We start from the raw sequence: 21,144 nt of genomic DNA on the forward strand, positions 1-21,144 counted from the left end.
TACATGTAATATATATCAGTAGGACAATGTTTGGTGCACAAGGAACAGTTTAAATTACTTTTGTGGTCACCATCTGATTCTCTGTAATATTTGATTGGATGAGTACTTTAATTTTTTTTTTTTATGATGAGGACGGAAATGATGATGGTGATGGTGAACAAGATGATGATGATAATAATGTTTTGACATCTGGTCGTATCATATTTATTTATGAGTGGCTAATCTCCTGCAAACACTCTTAGCACTCCACATGTTCAAAACAAATTCAAATGTTTTCAGGAGATAAATAATTACTCAATATGTTCATGATCAGTTGATGTGTTCTGAACTGTGACACATCCTATTGATGGAACCTACTGTCATCACAGTCAAATCAACACTCTCTATGTTTAGCTTCTGTGAAAAAAGAACATATTTTTAGTTTATGTTCCTTTAACAGAAAATAGGAGTCTGCTTTAAAATGCCTCATTTTACTACAGAGTTAAGACAATATCTCTGTACCCAACACCCATAATTAAAACTGTCTTTGGCCATGTTGCTTACTATGAATTAAAGTTGAATTTGGCAAATATATTTCATGATAAATTTGTCCCAGACCTAAAATTAGAATTGACAAATCTTTAATTTGTTACATTTTGTAAGACAAACTCAATGTACCAAAATAGATAATAATATATTTTGTCCTGACTAAACGTACACACCTCATGTTGTGTATTACTTTTGAATTGCCTAATAAGCTGATGTCTGATATGGAAGATAAGAACTAATTCTTACTGGCCTCTGTGGTATTATGGTTATGCCATCGAACTTGAGGCTGGTAGGTACTGCATTCATATTTCATCTGAGGCAATGGGGGATTTTTCATGCCAGTACCGCTCTAACCCAGAGTGAGTGCACCGCTAGGCTCAATGGGTAGGTATAAGGCCACATGCACCGAGTTTCACCCACTTCACGGGTGCGAAATATGGGTGTGTCTCCCAAGTATACATGTATGACCCCACATGGGGGATGATTACCCGGCATGCACTGCAGGTTCTGTGTACTCTGGGCTCAGGAGATGCTGAGATAGCTCAACTGACCGTGGAGCACGGCCCTGTCAAATAGTCCCATACTAAAATAGAAATACTGCGGCTTCACCAGTCATCTCATCATCATCATCATCCATGTTTGTAATGTCCAAAAAACTAAAAATGTCTTTGTCTCTGTGTTAAATGTTTGTGGTGAGTTTTTTTTTAAAAAGAAAAGAAACTAATTCTTGCTTCTTGAGATTTTGTATTGATGGCTGTCTTGCTGTATTTTCAGAGGTTGAAATTCCGCAGCCTGGCGATGGTAAAGTTCACAAGATATTTCTAGACCCAACAGGACGTCATCTTATCATCTCCATGAACTCGAATGAGAACCACTACCTTTCCCGAAATTCCAAAAAACTCAAGCTGATACCAAAACTAAAGGTTGGTACTGTGACAGAGATTGAGAGTGTGGTGTCAGGATATCAATGAAATGTGAACTTTAAGAAATGGCTAGTTTTACTAATAGTTTACAAGTAAAATTAGAATATATGGAAATCATGGATGGATGTTGCTCTGTACTTCAAAATGACCATTTAATAACTTCTGAATTATTCAATTTCTACAAGTGTGCATATTTGTTTGAAGTAATGAAAGTAACAAAAGAATATTTGAATAATATTTAATCATCAACTATTAATAGTCAAACATGATAACTGATTATAATTTATAGTGTAAAATATTGAATAAGAAACCCACTAAGTAATGCCCATTGCTGCTAACAGTGCCTAGATCTATACTTTTACATTTAATATTTTGTTTTATTTTGATTTAATTATTGTTTCATTGCAGGGTCACTTGATTGACAGTGTAGGCTGGAACTGGCAAAATGCTAGTGAAACCACCACAAGTTCTATACTGATTGGCACTAGTAAAGGTAAACATCAGTTTTGTCATTTTTTATCACACTGATACTTTATTATACATTCATATTGCTGTTCTTAACATACTGATACTATTAGTTACGTGGTTTTTTGACAGGCATACAGGATTGTACGCTCCTCCAAAATGTGTATTTCCAGAGGTACAGCCGAAGGAAATACACATTTTGAAGGGGCGTACAATCCTGTATGCCTGTCCAAAAACTGCGTAACAAATTTATTAACTTTTAAATCTTTGTTTTATGATTCAACTAAAATTACACTAACAGTCAAACTTTTAAATAAAGTAAACACATTTTTAGTTTGAGTTTAATAACGTCAAATTCCTCAAAATATATAGAGGATATTATATGAGCGTCCATGACTGACGACATTTACGACACAAGTGCCTAAATTATCACATTTCCGGAGCGAAAGCGAGGGAAATGCGATAATTTAAGCACGAATGTCGTAAACATCGTCTGTCATGGACACCAGTGTAATATTCTGTTTATTACCATAGAACTGTCTTGCGAAATGAACATTCCAGTCATTGTTTACAAACTAACGTTTCCTTAACGGCGAAGTAATGTTTGTTCATTGATGTCTTGAAAACCAAATCACAACCCTTTCTAAAGTGAATTCATATTTATACGCCCATAAGTAAAGAGTACACATGTATCAACAGCTATAAATTGTAAAACGTGTATACTAAAAAGCAAACAAATACACAGTAATTGAATTAATTAGTAACGAGTTAAATGTATTAAGTAATAACCAGGAAACAGTAAATGTGGTTCACCTCATTTGCAACAAACCAGTCATGCTTACTGTGGGTCAAGTGATGGAGTCACAACACTGGTAGCTGACACGGATTTTGATTGCGGATAAACGTTAATATTGAAAGTACCTTGCACATTTAAGACATTAAATGCTCCCAGGGGTTGGATAATGCTAAGCACCCTACCAACAAGTCTTCCGTCAATTTTTACGAGAAAATTTACTCGATCATTAGTAACCATTTTTGCGTTCTACACAATTTTGTCGTCTGCTAAGGTCGACGACCGCCACTTTTAGGACCCTTGTTTTGGCTTCGTACACAATAAATAAAACATATCCAATGGTAATATTTTCATATGAATAATTTGACAAAAGGTACTTTTTATTTCTTTCATCTTTTAAAACTTAAACTTAATATTTTCTCCAGATATATCATTATGAAAAAAAATTAAAAATAATACCAACCTGTAAACAGTGTTGTCTGCTTGTTATAGAAATTTGACAGGGGTCAAGGTTAGTAGACAAGTTTTTATTTTAATGTGGCGAAGCATTGTAATAATATAGCTAATTTTGAATTTGAATGACGTCAGTATTCCAATGACGCCACTTTGCATGTCTTTACAATAACTATAAATTGGGTACATGATGTTTCCGTTTTAAGAATGCTGCAAAAATTCCAATGCAAACTTGCTATTGAAATTTTTTTGTTTGAACATTACTAATGCACCTGAATGTGTTTGAAGAAAATCTTGTGATTAAACATTGTACCTTTTACTAAATATGACTTTCAAGTGAAATTACGGTAAGATATGCTACATTTATTATGTACGAAGCCAAAACAAGGGTGCGAAATTAAGTGTTTGATGTGTCACAACTACATTGTAATATAATACAAGTTATCATAAATAATCAAGGGTTTATTAAATTAATTAAAAACATGTATTTGTCATTACGGCATGTGATCAGCTTATACTCGTAGTAAAAATGTATGAATGAAAGTAGTATCTGTGGAATATTGTGTCAGCCAATCAGAAAGAAATGTACTCTTACAACAGCCAATCGTTAAACGACAATGCCAGGAGAACATACGATTTAGTTATGACATACAAGGGAAATCGTATGATAAATATGATCCTCGTTATGCTGTATCTCATAATAAATTATATATTTTTTGTTAACAAATAACTATGCAAGGTATTACTGCTTTTTTATTAGCTGTTTGGGTATTAAGAGTGTCAACAAGGATTCCGAGTGGTTTCATTCTGAAATCAATTCGAACCCTGTGATTCGCAAAGGGAGACAACTCTTAGCACCTTGTTATCTTGCATGTTTTAAACGTTTATGATTATGTTGTAATCATATCGGGGAAAACAAAATTGAACACCCGTAACCGAACAAAAATATTTGTTGGGTTGTACTAACTTGTAGAACCTGTAAAAAAGCATGTCAAGTTATTACTTAAAATATGTTCGTGATAATAAGCCCAAGTTCTAACACGCTAACTGATTACTCAATGATATATTCTAGTGTTAGCTTTTAATATGCGAAAAACTACAATCTAGCACATTTTTTGGCCAAACGTCCTCAAGAAATTTTCAAATAAACAGTAAAAATAAAATTTACCGAATTGTGGTATTCCCATTTAAATGAATTTAAGACTTAGAAAATGTAATCAGTGAGGTGTGTTAGAGAAAATGTTGTCTGTCATATCCACAGTTTATATTTTTGTACAACCAGTCGAGCAAGTCACGTGACATTTCGTACACCCCGGCAAATTCTGTATTTTCCCACAAATCCTGTATTTTCCCGCAAATGACACGGTGTACTTGTGATATTCATTAGCTATTGACCAATCAAAACACATGGAATTTATTTAAAAGGTAATAAAAGTTTGTATATCTATCTTAAATTTAAATTACCCACAATTGATTAAAATGTAGGTGGTAGTGCTTTTGTTTTATAAGATTTTGTGGAAAAATAAGTATTGTTCTCCACTTTCTTGATTTTTGCTACCCACTGGTATCCTGAACAATATTCCCAACTTATTTTGGTGCTTAAGTAAGTCCAGCCTACAGTTTGTCACTAACATTTGATAGTCTGGTTTTCACGATGCATGTTAAATCGAATGACCACATCGGAAACCATTTAAAATAGTTTGAAAATGTTTAGCAAAAAAAGCTTGCTGGACTCCATCCCCATGTTTGTTTGTTTTAGTGTGTGTATGTGTGTGCATTAGTGACAGTGTTAGTGAGGCTGTAAACACTTGCTTACAAACACATATATATGCATGCATGATTCTTATATTTATGCTAACGGAATTAAAATTTGTATTGCAGGACTTATTATTGAAACAGAACTAACAGCAAATGAGGACAACAGGTTTTTTCAAAGTAGTCTCGATCAGTATTTAAAACAGGTATGATATTTTGTTATTTAATCATGCCAACTACAGTAAAGTACTTTCAGAATGAACACACTTACAACAAACTACCCCTTAGAACGAACTGATTGTAAAGTCCCCATTTTACCCTCTATATAGTATTAATAAATTTTAATGTATAGAATGAACTATGTATAGCGAATTCACTGTTAAAACGATCCAATGTTTTTGTCCAAATTGTGAAGTTCAGTGTAAATTAGTGCATATACAGCGAACTGATAATAATTTTTTTGTATCTTATTTGTATCTTATCAATGAGTAGCATTAACGGCAATGGATCACAAACGACTATACTAATAAGATCAGTCAGATAACGTCTGCGTGTATTTTCGTAGTCGATTGTCATCAGTTAAGGGAGTAATGTATTGAACAGTTAACGGTATGTTCTGACTTCACTGCTATTGTTCGCTTGTTTAAGTCCCTATTGATTCCTTGACATTTTGCAGGTATCCAACAATAAGACTGACACATGCAACTCACTTGCATCTTATCAATGAGTTGCATTAACAACATTAAGTTGTATACTATGATAATATTGATAATATATATAACTAATTTAAATATCTCAGTTCTTCTTTAAGCATGAGGTTGAAAGCATCTCCACCTTAGTTCAAGCCCTTACAGCATTAAGCTTGCATGTTTGAAAGTCGGCAATTTCACACATGTTTTTGTGGACACATCTCCAATGTGTTTTTTCTGTTACAGCTCTTCAACTTGGGCACTGACAAGCCAATACCTGTAACCAGTCTCCAGTTTGACAGAATGCCATCCAGTACGATGACGGAATATCGATACTACATCTTGGCTACTACTCCTGGGTATGTGTCACGCGTGTAGGCAAAGTGGGCACTTAGTTTTCAAAGCCAGTCAGAGCGTCTTCTCAATGGCATTTGTTTTATTTGTTTGACTTTTTTTAAGTTGTTGTATTCATCTTTTCGTGATTTGAGTGTAGCCATTGCCTGATATGGTAGAGTGCTTACCTGAGGCAAAGTTGTGGTAGGATCAATTGTCCATGTGCACCCATCAGGTATTTTCCCATCTCAACTAGTGGTAGGATCAATTGTCCATGTGCACCCATCAGGTATTTTCCCATCTCAACTAGTGGTAGGATCAATTGTCCATGTGCACCCATCAGGTATTTTCCCATCTCAACTAGTGGTAGGATCAATTGCCCATGTGCACCCATCAGGTATTTTCCCATCTCAACTAGTGGTAGGATCAGTTGCCCATGTGCACCCATCAGGTATTTTCCCATCTCAACTAGTGGTAGGATCAGTTGCCCATGTGCACCCATCAGGTATTTTCCCATCTCAACTAGTGGTAGGATCAGTTGCCCATGTGCACCCATCAGGTATTTTCCCATCTCAACTAGTGGTAGGATCAGTTGCCCATGTGCACCCATCAGGTATTTTCCCATCTCAAAAAGTGGTAGGATCAATTGCCCATGTGCACCCATCAGGTATTTTCCCATCTCAACTAGTGGTAGGATCAATTGTCCATGTGCACCCATCAGGTATTTTCCCATCTCAACTAGTGGTAGGATCAATTGCCCATGTGCACCCATCAGGTATTTTCCCATCTTAACTAGTGGTAGGATCTATTGTCCATGTGCACCCATCAGGTATTTTCCCATCTCAACTAGTGCCACATAACTGGTATATCCTGTCTGTGGGGCAGTGCATTTAAAGGATTCCTTGCTGCTCTTTAGTAAGAATAACCTGATTACAGCAGATTTTCTCTCTTACTATTTAGACCAAGTGTTGTAAAATACTAATAGCCATTGTTTAAAATAGCAGATTTGTCATTAAACAAATACATGTACTCTAGGCAGTTTACAAAAAGTTTACATAATGTTAAAGGAAATATTTCCGTGCACTAATATTTCACGATTGACACCTCAAACTAGAGATTTTGTGTGAAAATAAATTTTGTTATAACACCATCAGTGAAATCCCCCAACAACAACTAGATTGTCACCATGTAAGTGCATTAGTCGACATTGAAACTAGTAGCCAGTTTCAAAGAACCATTATACATATAGAGTAGGTAGTCCAAGATGAGGAACACTGATTGTGCATATACTCTGGATATGTATGTAGGGCCTTCCAAACTACTAGTACAGGCGATATGTACACTGACCTTCCGTGATACTTTCTCTACTGAAGGGAATTATTTTTACATGGAATTAAATTCACACTCAAATTGTAATTTCCATAAGCATACGAGACGGGACAGCCTAGTGCTGGAGCAAAACATCAAATACAGATATTTGGGCAAAATGTGCTAACCTGAGACCTTTTTACCATCATTCTACTGTACAAATTAGTTGTAATCACATGTAGTGATTCGTTTGCAACCCTATATATTGGTAGTAATGCTAATATAAATAAATGTTGTCAAGATTCGGGTAATTTTGTTTAATTCGGGCAAAAACCAGCCTGCCCCCAACCCCCCCTACAAAAATGGGAGCCCGTATGCCGATGATAATTTTCATGTGAATTTTTCCCACAAACATATTGCCCTTTATGGTATGATGAATTAGAGAATTAACAAAAATTACATATATTTTGTTGATATAAAAGTGATATAATTATGAAAATCTCTTTCCCAAACATATATTTAACAAAAATCATCTTCATTCTGCCCTAGAATATATAAAATCTTAGAAGCAACAATTTAAAAAGAATGTTACATTTATAATTACCATACCTTTGTCTAATTAATGTCTAACTAAAAATTGAATTATTTTGTGGCTGGTTATAAAATTTGTAAACAATTTATATCAAAACTTATACATGTATTTGTGAGCAAATTTAACTTTCAAATAAAAAAATAAAAAAATATGATAAAGAATGTTTAACTTGACAATTACATGCTACTTGTAGGAGACTGTACCAGTTTATTGGAGCAGTGTCTACCTCTGCAGAACCCCCCATGTTTGCCTCACTCTTCCAACAGTATGAGAATGGACTGGGTAAGTTTATATCTTAGAATAGTCTTATTAAATATATGCAGAATGGCAGTAGAATTATTAGTTTAAGCATGAAGTAATTGTTTGAATCCTTTTATGTGAAACTATGTTTAATATAATTAAATAAAAAGATTTGGACTTAAGCAGTATATTTCATAATCAGTTGGTCATTTATATTTCTGTTACAGAATATCTCAAAAATATTTGTTGAAGTTTGAAGCATTAATATTTTAAAATGTATTGTATTGTAGGTAAGACTATACCAAATAAAATCCCATAGGCGACCATGTTAACGTTTGTGTTTAAAAACACTATCTGCAATATACAATATATCAACAAAACTATGACCCATAAATATTAGTACTACAACCCCAACCTCAAAGTATTAACTGAAGAAAATGGTACCTTTCATGGCTCATTTCCAGTATAACCAGATGTTTTTACAACTTCCCTATTTTCGCAAAAACAATTTGTACTTATTTTTACAGGTACCCCATACATGTTCCAAGCACAAGGCTACTTGACACAGTAGTACTAGATGAAATAAAATTGCATACATTTTAAGCCAAAATTAAACTAATTTTTTTTACAACCAACACACTCACATTTATAACCAATCACAGGACTTGTGATGTTAACTTCTTTATCAAACGTTCGGTGCACCTCGAACCTTGACCCAGTCGGAAGTTATTTGGTTTAGTGCTACTGGTACTTGCCAAAACAATATCTAGTGATTTAAAGAAATTTATGTATATTCTGAGAACAGTTACTTTATTAGCCATAGCTAAGCAAGCATTGTACACTTTGGGCCGATTTCATAAGTCTGGGTTTCGAAACACCGGGTTATTTCAAAACCTAGGTTTAACACTGGTTTACGTAAAACGCTGAAAAACTTGACCCAGACATATAAGCGTGGTGCATTTCACGTGTGTGTTTTACCCGTGTTTACAAAACCACGCTTTTTACATGCGTTACCCGCAGATTTGGAAAGGGACATGAGCGAGGAATAGCTTACACTTCATCACTTTGTAGTTGAAACTCGTTACCGGTATATTATTAGCATTCGCGTTCGAGATGGGGATTACCTACCCCCCCACCCCCTAAATGTGGAGCAAACCTTCACATTTTGTTAAATATGATGGGACATATTTGGGCAAAATGAGCTGGCCTGAAAACATTTCACCATGTATTTCCATCATTTTACTCACAATATTAGTTATAATCCATGTCAAATGCTTACAGAACCCTACATATCTGTTGGTAATAATGCGAATATGAATAAACATTTTGTTATTGGCATTTACCTTTAATTTTAACGTAATATATATAAAAAAAAGAAAGATGGGACGCGTACACCTGAGGGCACCGAGACAATGTTTGGTCAATTTTCCAAAACTGGGGGCCTATATCGCCTTGCTCCCCCTTTATGAAGACGAGACAAACACAAAAGTATGTAATTATAAAACTGCAGTCTATGATAGACGTTTATTGCTTTGATACTGGTTGTAACCGATCCACTTCCAATGCTAGTACTTCCTGTTTTCGTGCAGTTCATACACAATGAAGAAAATGTTTATTTTTACTAATTTAGTAAATAACTATATTTATTACCCCAGTGACCACTCATAACAGGAAAAATATTTTCCATATTTTCTCAATGAGAAATATTCTGCAGTGGTGTGACGTAGAATATTACTGGACGATTTGACGCTTACAAACCAATGACTTTGTCGGTACTAAATACAACATTATCGCGATTTGGCAAATACACAAAATGATGTCATGTACTTTGATGAGTTTGTGTTCACGACTGTTTTAATGTTAAATTTATAACAAAATGTCGTTTTAACGCAAATCATTATTTTTATTTTTAGCAGAATAACGATAATTTTTGTTTTTGAAAATTATCTGTGAACGTGATTAAAATGCAAAGTTATAGCAATAACCAGACAGTGTGTAAAGTGGTTTACATTGTTTCTATAGCCTACATGTACGTGCATGTGCGTCTAAAATAAAGGCGTTTAGAGAAAACAAAGCTGGAGTAACAAATAGAATAGCAAACTCGGTACCAGTTGTTATCCGAGAGAAATACTTTTCATTTGTACTACAAATTATTTGACTCGGAATATAAATTTGATAACTGGTATCTCATTTATTATTCTCTATATATCTCAGGCGCTTTGTTGTTTGTTCGCCTCGAACATGGTGAAGGGGTGGATCTAATTATACAGTCGTGCTAAAAAAAAAAAAAAAAAGGCAAAAGGGCATCTTGTCTAAATGGGGAGGGGATTCGACCCCCCCACCCCACCCTCACCCCACCCCCACCCTGTATTCGCTTCTGTAGTGGCTTCAAATGATCTCTAAAATACGTTCACATTTCATGGCTCTGCAATACTGACAAAAAACACAATTTTGCTGCCAAAATTATCCATGAAGAAAAGTTACATTGAGCAAACCCAGCGCAAAACCACAAGCAATACAATTGTAACCCAGTGTTTAACCTAGGTTTAAACCATATGTTTCCAAAACACACCGATAACCTAGACATATGAAATCAGCTCTTTATGTTTGAAACATCTTTGTCTCGTTTCAGAACATGAACAGTTCCTGGAGTTGCCTGGAGATTTTGGCAAAAGTGAATTACACTTGTTCTTTCCAAAGTTTAGACAGCAAGCACAGAAGTTTGCTTGGATGACAGGTATAATAATTAAAAAAATAACTGGTTACTGTCTTAAGATATTGGCATTATCCTGTGAAGATCAGAAATGTACACAATCTAAACACTGTAGAAGGGCAATAAACAATGTTTAAAAAATTTTTTTTAGTCTTCTACCATTCCAACCGGTGGGGATTATAGGTTTCATTTCTGTCTGTCCATATGTATGTCCGTTTGTCCCACATATATATTTCCGGATGTTTTTTTCACAATGTCTTATGATATTGGTCTGAAATTGTGGTGTGTATACATGTAGCTTACTGTTATAAATCAAGTTTGACTTTCATGGCAATTTACCCATTTTTGACAGAGTTATTGCCCTTGAAATTAGGAGATATGAAAAATGCCTTGAGCATGTGTATAGCTTTACTGTTACAGATCAATTATACCTTTCATTGCGATTTATCCCATTTTTGACAGAGTTATGGCCCTTGAACTAAGGAGAAGAAAATTTGTTTTCAGGATATTTTTTCACAATGCCTTGAGATATTCAGCTAAAATTTTGTGATTAGCTTTATTGTGTTCTGCACATTTAACTTTCATGGCAATAGGACCATTTTTCACAGAGTTATGACCCTTGAATTTGTTGTCAATAATAATTTTAAAAATTATACTACAAAAATGTTAAAGTAATTTCATCATTTGTTACTGAGAGAAGCTAATACTTAATATTTAAAGTATATCGCTTGTTTTGTTTTGTTTTTAAATACAGGACCTGGTATATATTACGGTGACATTGATGTGACAGGAGCAGCGGGACCCAACTCGGTGATTGCTAATGCCAAGTTGATGCCGTATCCTTTCTCAAACTAAAAACCTTATTGCGTTTTATGAATGTAAAAATGTCAATGCGGTTATATGTATGCTCTGGTGAGCAGGTAGTTATGTAATACTTAATGTAACACTTCAGGTCTTGTTTTTAACACAGAAGAACAAGTGTACTAGTTTGTTAATTTTCACGGAATGATGAAACGCATATGCCAGAATGTTGCACTGTAATTGTTTATAATAATATTCATCCCAATAAGCCAAAAATAAGTTTATATTATTTTCCTATCCAAAATCAACCACTATTGTCAAACTGGTTACAAAACAAAATAACTGTCAAATGATGTAACATGTTTTGTCCTCATAGCAGTCTGCTATTTTCCTGAAGAAAATGCAAAAAACAAAGTACAATAAAAAAGAGACCATATCTATACATTAGTTTGTCATGTTTACCAATATCCTAATGCCATACAAATAGTTTAATTGATGGCATAACAATACAGTTTTAAATATACCATAATGGTCACAAACAAAATAATTGTTTCAGAAAGCTACATGATGAATGATAAATTATTGATAACAATACTGTTTAGAAAGATAATTAGCCTTTTCTTCCAGTTCCCTTCATCTGTGCCTTTTGTTTGTCAAGTGTGTATTTGGCAGATAAGTTTGCCAATCACTGTCTACCTGTCAGATGAATGCATGGAACATATTCCTAAATGTTTTGAAGAGATAAGAACATGTGTTCATTTTCAAGTGCCACACTACTTCATCTAGTGGTCTGACAAGAACTATTTCTTTTCAACATTACCTGTCCTCAACAAGTGCACCTCCCCCCTCCACGACCTTCATGACCTCCCACGGACACCATGGATTATCGTCTCATTGAAGCCGTGCACGCAGTCGGTCTCTATGGCCTATCATGGGTCCCACGGACCATCGTCACTGATCTTCGGCTGATGTTAGCTTCAAGGCTTCTGATGGATCCCGACGGAACTGTTCACGGTCTCGGTCTCCAGCGACTGCCATTACTTCTGATGGTCTTGCTTGTGCTCACATTATGAAGACTTTCCACATGATATTCCAGCCCTATCTGTGGTTGAAGATACGAAGTCCGCAGTTCATATGATGATGCGTGATTGCCTTGCTGCTCTTATGAGATGTTACCGTTGTTTCCACATTCTCCGGCACCTTTGCTGAAATGTCCCGTTCTCTACGGATATTCCGCCTAATGATAAACCATTTTTCCAGATACACTGTTGATTGTCAGTTCGCTGCTGTTGCTGTTGGGGGTACACCTCTCTTCACGGTTTTCGCCACGCAGCCAGTTGTGCTACGTCATCGGCTTGAAGTTACAAGCGTTCCCGGTTGGTGCTGAAGACAGAATGATGGACCCGATGAAGTTACCGAGATATTCAGCAGGTTGATCACTACATCCGGTGTTGTTGCCAGTCAGTCGCTACTTCTGCTGGTTCACGTGGTTTGGTGTTTTTTTACCGCGACTGTTTTACTATGGTCCATTGCAGTTTATCACCCCACTGACGTTCACTGTTGTTTTCGCCAGAGTTTGTCTGATGTTGAGAAATTGTCTTTGCTGCTGCCTCGCATTGGGTGGTGTGCTGGTCGTGGATACTAGCTGTTTGATGTTTGCGTTGCTGCAAATCCACGTATACCAGGTATATAGCGTAGTGGGTCACTACGCCGTCGGTGGTTCTTGACTGTCTAACAGGATGACTGTTCTCAGCGACCAGACATTGTCAGGGCTGTGGTCTCCAGAAGAAGTCGATCTACACATCAATTTGCTGGAGATGTTGGCTGTTTACATCGCAATCCTCCACTGGTGTCTGAGGTTGGATGGAGCATCTTTGATGGTGGCAACCGACAGTGTTACTGTGGTGACTTACATCAATCGCCAGGGTGGTACTTACTCCAGCAGTATGACCTGGTGGACAGCATTCCTCTGCAGGTACGTGCTCAACATATTCCAGGGGTGTCCAATGTCTTCGCAGACAGTCTCTCCTGTCCATCAGCTCAGCAGTCAACTGAATGGATGCTGCATCCGGAGGCCTTTTGATAGGTGTGCAACTGTCTGTGGACACCAAAAATTTATTTGTTTGCAACACGGTTCAACCATCAGCTTTGGGTTTATGTGTCGCCAGTACCAGATCCAGATGCCATAGATCTCGATGCCTTGGCAATCAGCTGGGACCAGATGGACTCTTATGCCTTTCTGCCTCCAATACTGCTGCCCAGGGTGCTGCAGAGGTTCCAGCTATTCCATTGTCGTCTTCTCTTGATTGCTCCAATGTGGCCAACGAGAGTGTAGTTCCCAGACCTCATCAGGCTCGCCGATCCACATCCACTGCCTCTGCCAAATTGGGATCATCTGCTGTGGCATCCCACATCAAGGTTACACCATCCGCAGCCCCACTTGTTCCAGCTACATGGGTGGACATTATCACCAAAGACTTGAAGAAGATGGGTTTTTCTTTCAAGACTTCTGCGGCCATCCTAAAGGCTTATCGGTCATCCACCACTGCAGCGTATAATGTCCGATGGCTGTGTTTCCACCGATGGTGCATCCGGCAGAAGATTAAACCTCAGACTATTCTGGTGCCTCATCTTGTTGATTTCCTGTTGTATCTCAGAAGCTGAAGGGGTCGACCGTTGTGGGTTACGTTTCAGTGATTGCTATGGTTCGTGATCCAGCCACTGGTACGAAGTTGTCTGCCATCCCTGAAATACACAAGATGATGAAGGGTTTTAAGCTTGAAGATCAAGTCCATCGTTTTCGTCCACCGAAATGGGATTTGAATCTGGTCTTGTGATCCTTGACTTTGGCACCATATGAGCCTCTAGAAGAGTCCTCCTTAGAAGCTTTGACACAGAAGACTGTCTTCTTGCTGGGTTTTGCTACAGCTGCACATGTTTCAGAGATTCATGCCTTGGATGTCGACCTGGTTTGGTTTCACCGTGAGCACAGTTCTGTTACCCTGGGGCTCCTTATGAACTTCGTGGCCAAGAATCAGCTACCTGATCAAGTGCCTCGATCATACATGGTTCAAGCTTTATCATCCATTGTGGGTCCAGCCGATGTGGAAGATTTATCCTTAAGCCGGTGAGAGCTTTGCATCACTACATCGAGAGGACTCGCTCGTTTCACCAACGCCTTTCGAGATTGTTCCTTTCCTGTCACCAAAGTCACAGGTCTTCCAACCCGCATGAATCTGCTAATTATTACTTGATGGACGTATCTACAGAAGATGTCAAGGGCTTTCATCATCTGGGTCTGGTGGTGGCTGCACAGACTTTGGTGAACACTAGCCATCCTCGTCGTCGTTGAGGTTGCTGTTGGATTCTAAGCTGCACACTGAGATGTCCATCGAATCGACAGATGAGGACTGCTTAGACTTTAGTTCTTTTGCACGGTTCACGCACTGGTGCTGGAACTTTTGTCTAAATAACATTTACCCTGCACTGCATGTGATCATTTGTTGTCTCTATTGGGCTAACAGTTCTTTGGTGTACTAGACAGAAAACACTGTGACGGGCATCCCGTGGTGGAGGGCTTACCATGGTTGGCCTCATTCTTCCACTTGTCAGACTCCATCCGGTCTTGGGGAGATACCAGGTGCATCTGTGGATTTCGGAACCCACCGTCATCTGTTGAATGCTGCACTTGTTGAGGACAGGTAATGTTGAAAAGAAATGGAGAAAACTTGGAGTGTTTTCACTTTTATAGATACATTACCTGTCCTCAAGGATTTATTCTCGCCCGAACCTCCTCACTTCCCGTTATCGGTGCGATGCGCTCAGGAAAGAAGAAGGAAGTTATAGTCACATGACCAGAACTACAGGGAGCATACAGTAGAAGAATTTTAGGCCATCCCATTGGCTATTGGGATGTTTGGACCAGACCACTTGCATGGGGGGGGGGGGGGGAGGTGCACTTGTTGAGGACAGGTAATGTATCTATAAAAGATAAAACACTCCAAGTTTTCTCCAGTTCTCAGCTGCCAGTTCTCAGCTGCTCATGAACACAGTTTCAAATATACTCTGGGTTAATGATTGTCAGTAGTTGTTAGCAGTTAGTGAGAGAAAAGTTAATGTAGTGGCATTAGACCTTGCCATTAAAAATCATTCTGGGTGGGAGACGATACTGGGAATGCAAACCCAGCACCTTCCAGCCTTTAGTCTGATGGCTTAACTACACAAATAAGGCCTGTAAAATAAAGTTACTGTCATACTACTAAAATAAATCTTGATCTTTGTATGAATGGTGTCTTCTTTTATGCTGTATTCGCATATGGCTTTGATATTACTGGGATAATGCTATACATCCAAGGTGTTTGGTTTTATTCGTGAAAAATGACACTGGTTCTTATTGCTTACATAAAGCAGTCATCAGCAGAGTTGTAATTATTAATATCTAATTTATAATTTGATATATGTGAATTTTGAAAGTGTTTTGTGTTGACATCCTAACAAAAGCCCAGATACCCTAAAGACGGTGAGGACAAGCAGATGATGCCAGTGTCAGTGGTTCTGACAGAATTCCATGTTCTCATTCTCTTCCCTGACAGGCAAGAATAAAGTTTATCTTCTCTTTGCTGAACTGACTCTAGTTATAGTTTTTTTATACCATTAAATTACACATGACTTATAACTTTAGATTAACATACCAATTTTGGCGATTCTGGTAATATATTAAGTTTTTGTAGTAACTTAAAATACATTCTTTGCAAAACAGAAAATCACCGTACCTCATGAGGTAGATCAAGTTTGACTTTCATGGTAATTTACCCATGTTTGACAAAGTTATGGCCCCTGAACTTATCCGTATTTTGTTTTGTTGCCTCAAGATATTGAGCTAAAATTTTGTGTGAATGTGTATCATGTTCTGTTACAGATCAAAATTGACATTTATTGCTTTAGCTGGGCAGTACTGAAATTTCAGGTTCGGTGTCGGTATCAGTATTTTGGGGGTGATTTACCTCGGTATCTGTACAGTATTCGATATTGATACAATACTAATACCGATATCGAGTGGTATTTTTGGTATTCTCGGCTTTAACTGCAAGTCCAAGTTAAGTCTCACCAGCTAATTTCATCTAAATAAAAGTAAATTCTATACCAAAGACCCACATCTCTCTTCTTCTCAGCTATTTTGCCTTCGTCAGATATACATGTATATATTGTTAGTGCTTTACTACATGGCGGGAAACATTTTTTGATGTTGGTCGGTACGGTAAATCGGCATTGCCATGATACCAATACCGGACGGTTTATACGGTATACTGCCCATCTCTATTTATTCTGAATGCTTGTTTCATTTGTGTTTTTAATTTTTTCTCAGGTTGAAAGCTGTGTGTGTTTTGAATGAACAACTGATATTCACAGACGTTTATGTTGAAGTGAGCTCATTTTAAACTTTTCAGCCAGTAGTGTATTTAATATGTACCACTCTTTTATGGATATAATTTGTAAAAACACGGTGTCATTCGATAGAATTCAAAAGACAGTGTGGGTTTTTTTTGTATTAACAATCATATTTGGTCCAACATTTAAAAATCAGACACTTTATGCGAATAGCAGGTAACAGTTACACTAATTACGCCATTACCAGTTCACTCTCATTTGGTCAAAATGCCATTTGGTCCAACAATTAAATAAATTCTAGAAATGGATGAGTAGATCGCTTATCACCAGTTACCAAATGGATACGTCTGCATTTCATTTTATTAATAACAAAAACATTATATAAAAATAAAACATTTGATAAAACTGTTACAAAATATAACATTTTAGTGACCATTTTAGTCTAATGTCCAATAACATCTTAATCTACATGTATGTACTGCATACATATATGTGTCTTGGTTCCTATCTGCAGTTGTGACATTAAATATTACTAAACAGGCCCAAATGAGTAAAAGTATGGTCAAGTAATTTTAAACAAATCAAAGGACTAAGCACCTACATGTACATGTTACAAGTGAAAACTTACCCGAATAGTCCATTTATTATGTAGGATGTTATCTTAAAGTAAAAACTTATATTTTACACCAATTTGCACATAATGGAACAAAACCCGGTGCCCTTGTGGATTGTGTGCATGATGTTAGATAATTGTATTATTCCATAGTATTATAGACTTGTTGAAGCATAATGGATTTTGTTTGCAAATTTTTATAGAGATTCGGCCGTCTGCTTGGGGTTTGCAAAGATCCCATCCGGGGACAGTTGTGGACATACACATCCACTGGAGTCTTCAAATACAAAATAACCAAAGAAGATAGGTTTGCAGTTTAATCATCAGCCTTGATTAGTTATATAATCAGTTAAAGCAAGATAATTACTCAAGATCTCATTGCAAGAACATTACAATTTAGGGTAATTCTGAATATTAATCCATCTTAATTAGTGCATTTGATTTTTTTGTATGTTAGAAACCATAAATTAATATTAATCAGTATTATCTTGAATAGAACAAATTAATATAATGCCACCTTTTATGACTAACACATCATTGTTTATTAGATTGATTTACTATTACCACTATTCTAGAATCTGTGAAAATCTCATATGTTCTTATCTTTGAAATAAATATTTCTTTTGTTGCAGAGATGTTTGGAAGATGTATCTGGATCAGGGAGATTTTGAACTGGCCAAACAATATTGTTTGGTATGTTTTACTTTCTGTGGTTTGTTTTTCTGAAGGGTATAAGAGCAGGATAGTAGTTTAGTAGTTTGACAAATTGTAGGATCAATTACACTCAGTGGACTTATTTTTATCATACCTGGTACACAGTCCTGTGATATGTGCTGTCCTGTTTGTAGGAAATTGCATTATAAAGATCCCTTGTTGCTTTTCAGAAGTCATAGTTTAAAATGTGCTGGTGTGACTAAACAACATATGTATTATTTTTGTTTCCCTCCAATCTTGTATCTCCATACATATTATTCTTGTTTCCCTCCAATCTTGTATCCATATATATTCTTGTTTCCCTCCAATCTTGTATCTCCATACATATTATTCTTGTTTCCCTCCAATCTTGTGTCTCCATACATATTATTCTTGTTTCCCTCCAATCTTGTGTCTCCATACATATTATTCGTGTTTCCCTCCACTCTTGTATCTCCACACATATTATTCTTGTTTCCCTCCACTCTTGTATCTCCACACATATTATTCTTGTTTCCCTCCAGTCTTGTATCTCCATACATATTATTTTTGTTTCCCTCCAGTCTTGTATCTCCATACATATTATTCTTGTTTCCCTCCAATCTTGTATCAACATACATATTAGTCTTGTTTCCCTCCAATCTTGTATCTCCATGCATATTATTCTTGTTTCCCTCCAATCTTGTATCTCCATACATATTATTCTTGTTTCCCTCCAATCTTGTATCTCCATGCATATTATTCTTGTTTTCATTCAATCTTGTATCTCCATACATATTTTATAGTTGAAGTAAAGATCAAGAAATTATAAGTTGGAATTTTGCCAGTGTACAATAATTGCTGTTAATATCTTTCTTCAGAGTAATCCATCTCATCTAGACAAAGTTTTGACCAAACAAGCAGAGTACCTTTTCACAAAAGAAAAGTAAGTGTCTCGTTCTGATGTAGATGTGTGTTTAATTTTGTCTTTGCTGATGGATGTTAAGAATGAGTAGGAGAGGTGCTGAATTTATGAGGCTTGTTTTTGTTAAATGCAGGTATTAGCTTCAAGCATTTTAATTGTCTATAGTTACATACACATAAGACAAAAACAGGCTTTGTAAATTCGACCTTATGTTTCATATTTTAGAACACCTATACCACATAATTACTATCATACAATTATCTGGGGCAATAAAGATTTATTGGGGGACACAAGTGTTATAATATCTTAAAGGTATTTTGATTAATCTTTGTGGCAGAGCAACTATCTGAAGTTTAATAGGATGTGACTTCCTTGAATGGACCTATTGGTATTTTAAAAATTCCATCCAGTGCAATGTGTTACTGTATAATTATGTTTTTGTGTTAAAATTGTAGATATGAAGATAGTGCTGAAATGTATGCCATGACTCAGAACTCATTTGAAGAAATTGCTCTCAAATTTATCAAATTGCCCAGAAAAGATGCTCTAAAGATGTTTGTGCAGAAGAAACTGTCATCTTTGAGGAGTCAGGTATCTGTGATTAGAGCTATACTAATTATTATCTTTTACTGATACAAAACAAATACTTTTGCAGAATTTAATAAATCCGTTTCCCCATCAACAAAGTTTATTAGCAATTAATACTATGAAAACATTGTTTTGTTTTTTATAGTCCCCTACCAGTCCAAAATATCAATTTTATATAATAGTAAACTTTTACTGTGGCCGCTTAATACAGGTATTTTAGCGATTTGGGATCTGATTTAGGTGGCCACTGGCCGCATTAGACAGGTAACCGCTTATTACAGGTGCATTTACATTATAAATCGTTTGGGGGGGGGGGGGAGCGGCCGCTGATTACAGGTGGCTGCTAGGACAGGTTTCACTGTAGTAATAGACACTACCCATTATCTCTGAAATGAGCAGCTTCACCCCCAATTTAGACACAGTAATATAGGGTCATCTCTAACCAGTGAAAAAGGTAACTTTGAAAAGAGGACACTTTTGAACTAAAAGGTCACTTTTTTTGCTGGCATCGAAATAACTCATTTACAGGTGACTACAAAATACAGACCTGGTAACCTATAGCTTAAATGAACATTTATATTTCTGTCATTATTACTTTAAAATTCCTTCACAGACACACCAATATTTAATTATTCATTCATATCACTGTCATCACCGTACTAATCTTAAATAACACTCAACTGATAAAAATGTCTGTGGTGTAGGTTTTGTGGAGAACAAATTAAGTACCTTTGTCGACTTCCTTCACATGAAGTAGTCTCCTGTTAACTTGTATGACTGTTCTTGTCTTATTTTGATGCCTGGTTTTTGTGGGTGTAACTGCCCTCCCCTTCTAGTTTTGCCCATTCTTGAATAATTTTATACAAAATACTGGTAATATGCTGGCTGTTTTTTATATTTCAGGACAAAACTCAAATGACAATGCTGGTCACATGGCTGATTGAATTATTTCTCAACCAGCTGGGAGAGCTGAAGGAGCAAGGACGTGATGACACAGCTGAATACAGCTCAATCCAGGAAGAGTTCAGACAGTTTCTACGGTTACCAAGAGTCAAGGTTCATACAGTTATTGAGGCCTTTATTTGGCTATTTTATCAGGATGCACGGATTGGCAGTTAATGCAAGGTCGAAGCATAATGTTAGGGTTCAGGTTTTCACATGGAATCTCTTGATGACAGAAACTGTCCCTAGCTGCTAATCGAAAAAAGTAGTCCATGAAGTGGCGACAGCAGGTTTCCTCTTTCAATATCTTTCTGGTCCTTAACCATAATTCTGATGCCATATAACCGTAAATAAAATGTGTTGAGTGCATCATTCAATAAAAACATTTCCTTCCTTCCTTCAGGCTGGTAGGTACTGGGTTCA

General features: G+C 36.5%; 1 protein-coding gene across 2 annotated transcripts in view; it reads left to right on the forward strand.

Annotated features, from left to right (window-relative positions):
• LOC121380608 (vacuolar protein sorting-associated protein 18 homolog) overlaps window positions 1–21,144 on the forward strand; it is a 56,672-nt gene that overhangs the window by 6,919 nt on the left and 28,609 nt on the right. For both annotated transcript variants that reach the window (XM_041509503.1, XM_041509504.1), the window contains exons 5-18: window positions 1,303–1,451; window positions 1,860–1,944; window positions 5,044–5,123; window positions 5,853–5,965; window positions 8,033–8,121; window positions 10,712–10,816; window positions 11,547–11,628; window positions 16,099–16,185; window positions 16,959–17,016; window positions 17,798–17,901; window positions 18,227–18,287; window positions 19,148–19,212; window positions 19,647–19,782; window positions 20,683–20,835. In XM_041509503.1, coding sequence (XP_041365437.1) covers window positions 1,303–1,451; window positions 1,860–1,944; window positions 5,044–5,123; window positions 5,853–5,965; window positions 8,033–8,121; window positions 10,712–10,816; window positions 11,547–11,628; window positions 16,099–16,185; window positions 16,959–17,016; window positions 17,798–17,901; window positions 18,227–18,287; window positions 19,148–19,212; window positions 19,647–19,782; window positions 20,683–20,835 — 1,367 coding nt within the window. The remainder of the gene's footprint in view (window positions 1–1,302; window positions 1,452–1,859; window positions 1,945–5,043; window positions 5,124–5,852; window positions 5,966–8,032; window positions 8,122–10,711; window positions 10,817–11,546; window positions 11,629–16,098; window positions 16,186–16,958; window positions 17,017–17,797; window positions 17,902–18,226; window positions 18,288–19,147; window positions 19,213–19,646; window positions 19,783–20,682; window positions 20,836–21,144) is intronic.

This window comes from Gigantopelta aegis, chromosome 9, assembly GCF_016097555.1.
Source record: "Gigantopelta aegis isolate Gae_Host chromosome 9, Gae_host_genome, whole genome shotgun sequence".
NCBI classification, from domain to species: Eukaryota; Metazoa; Mollusca; class Gastropoda; order Neomphalida; family Peltospiridae; genus Gigantopelta; species Gigantopelta aegis.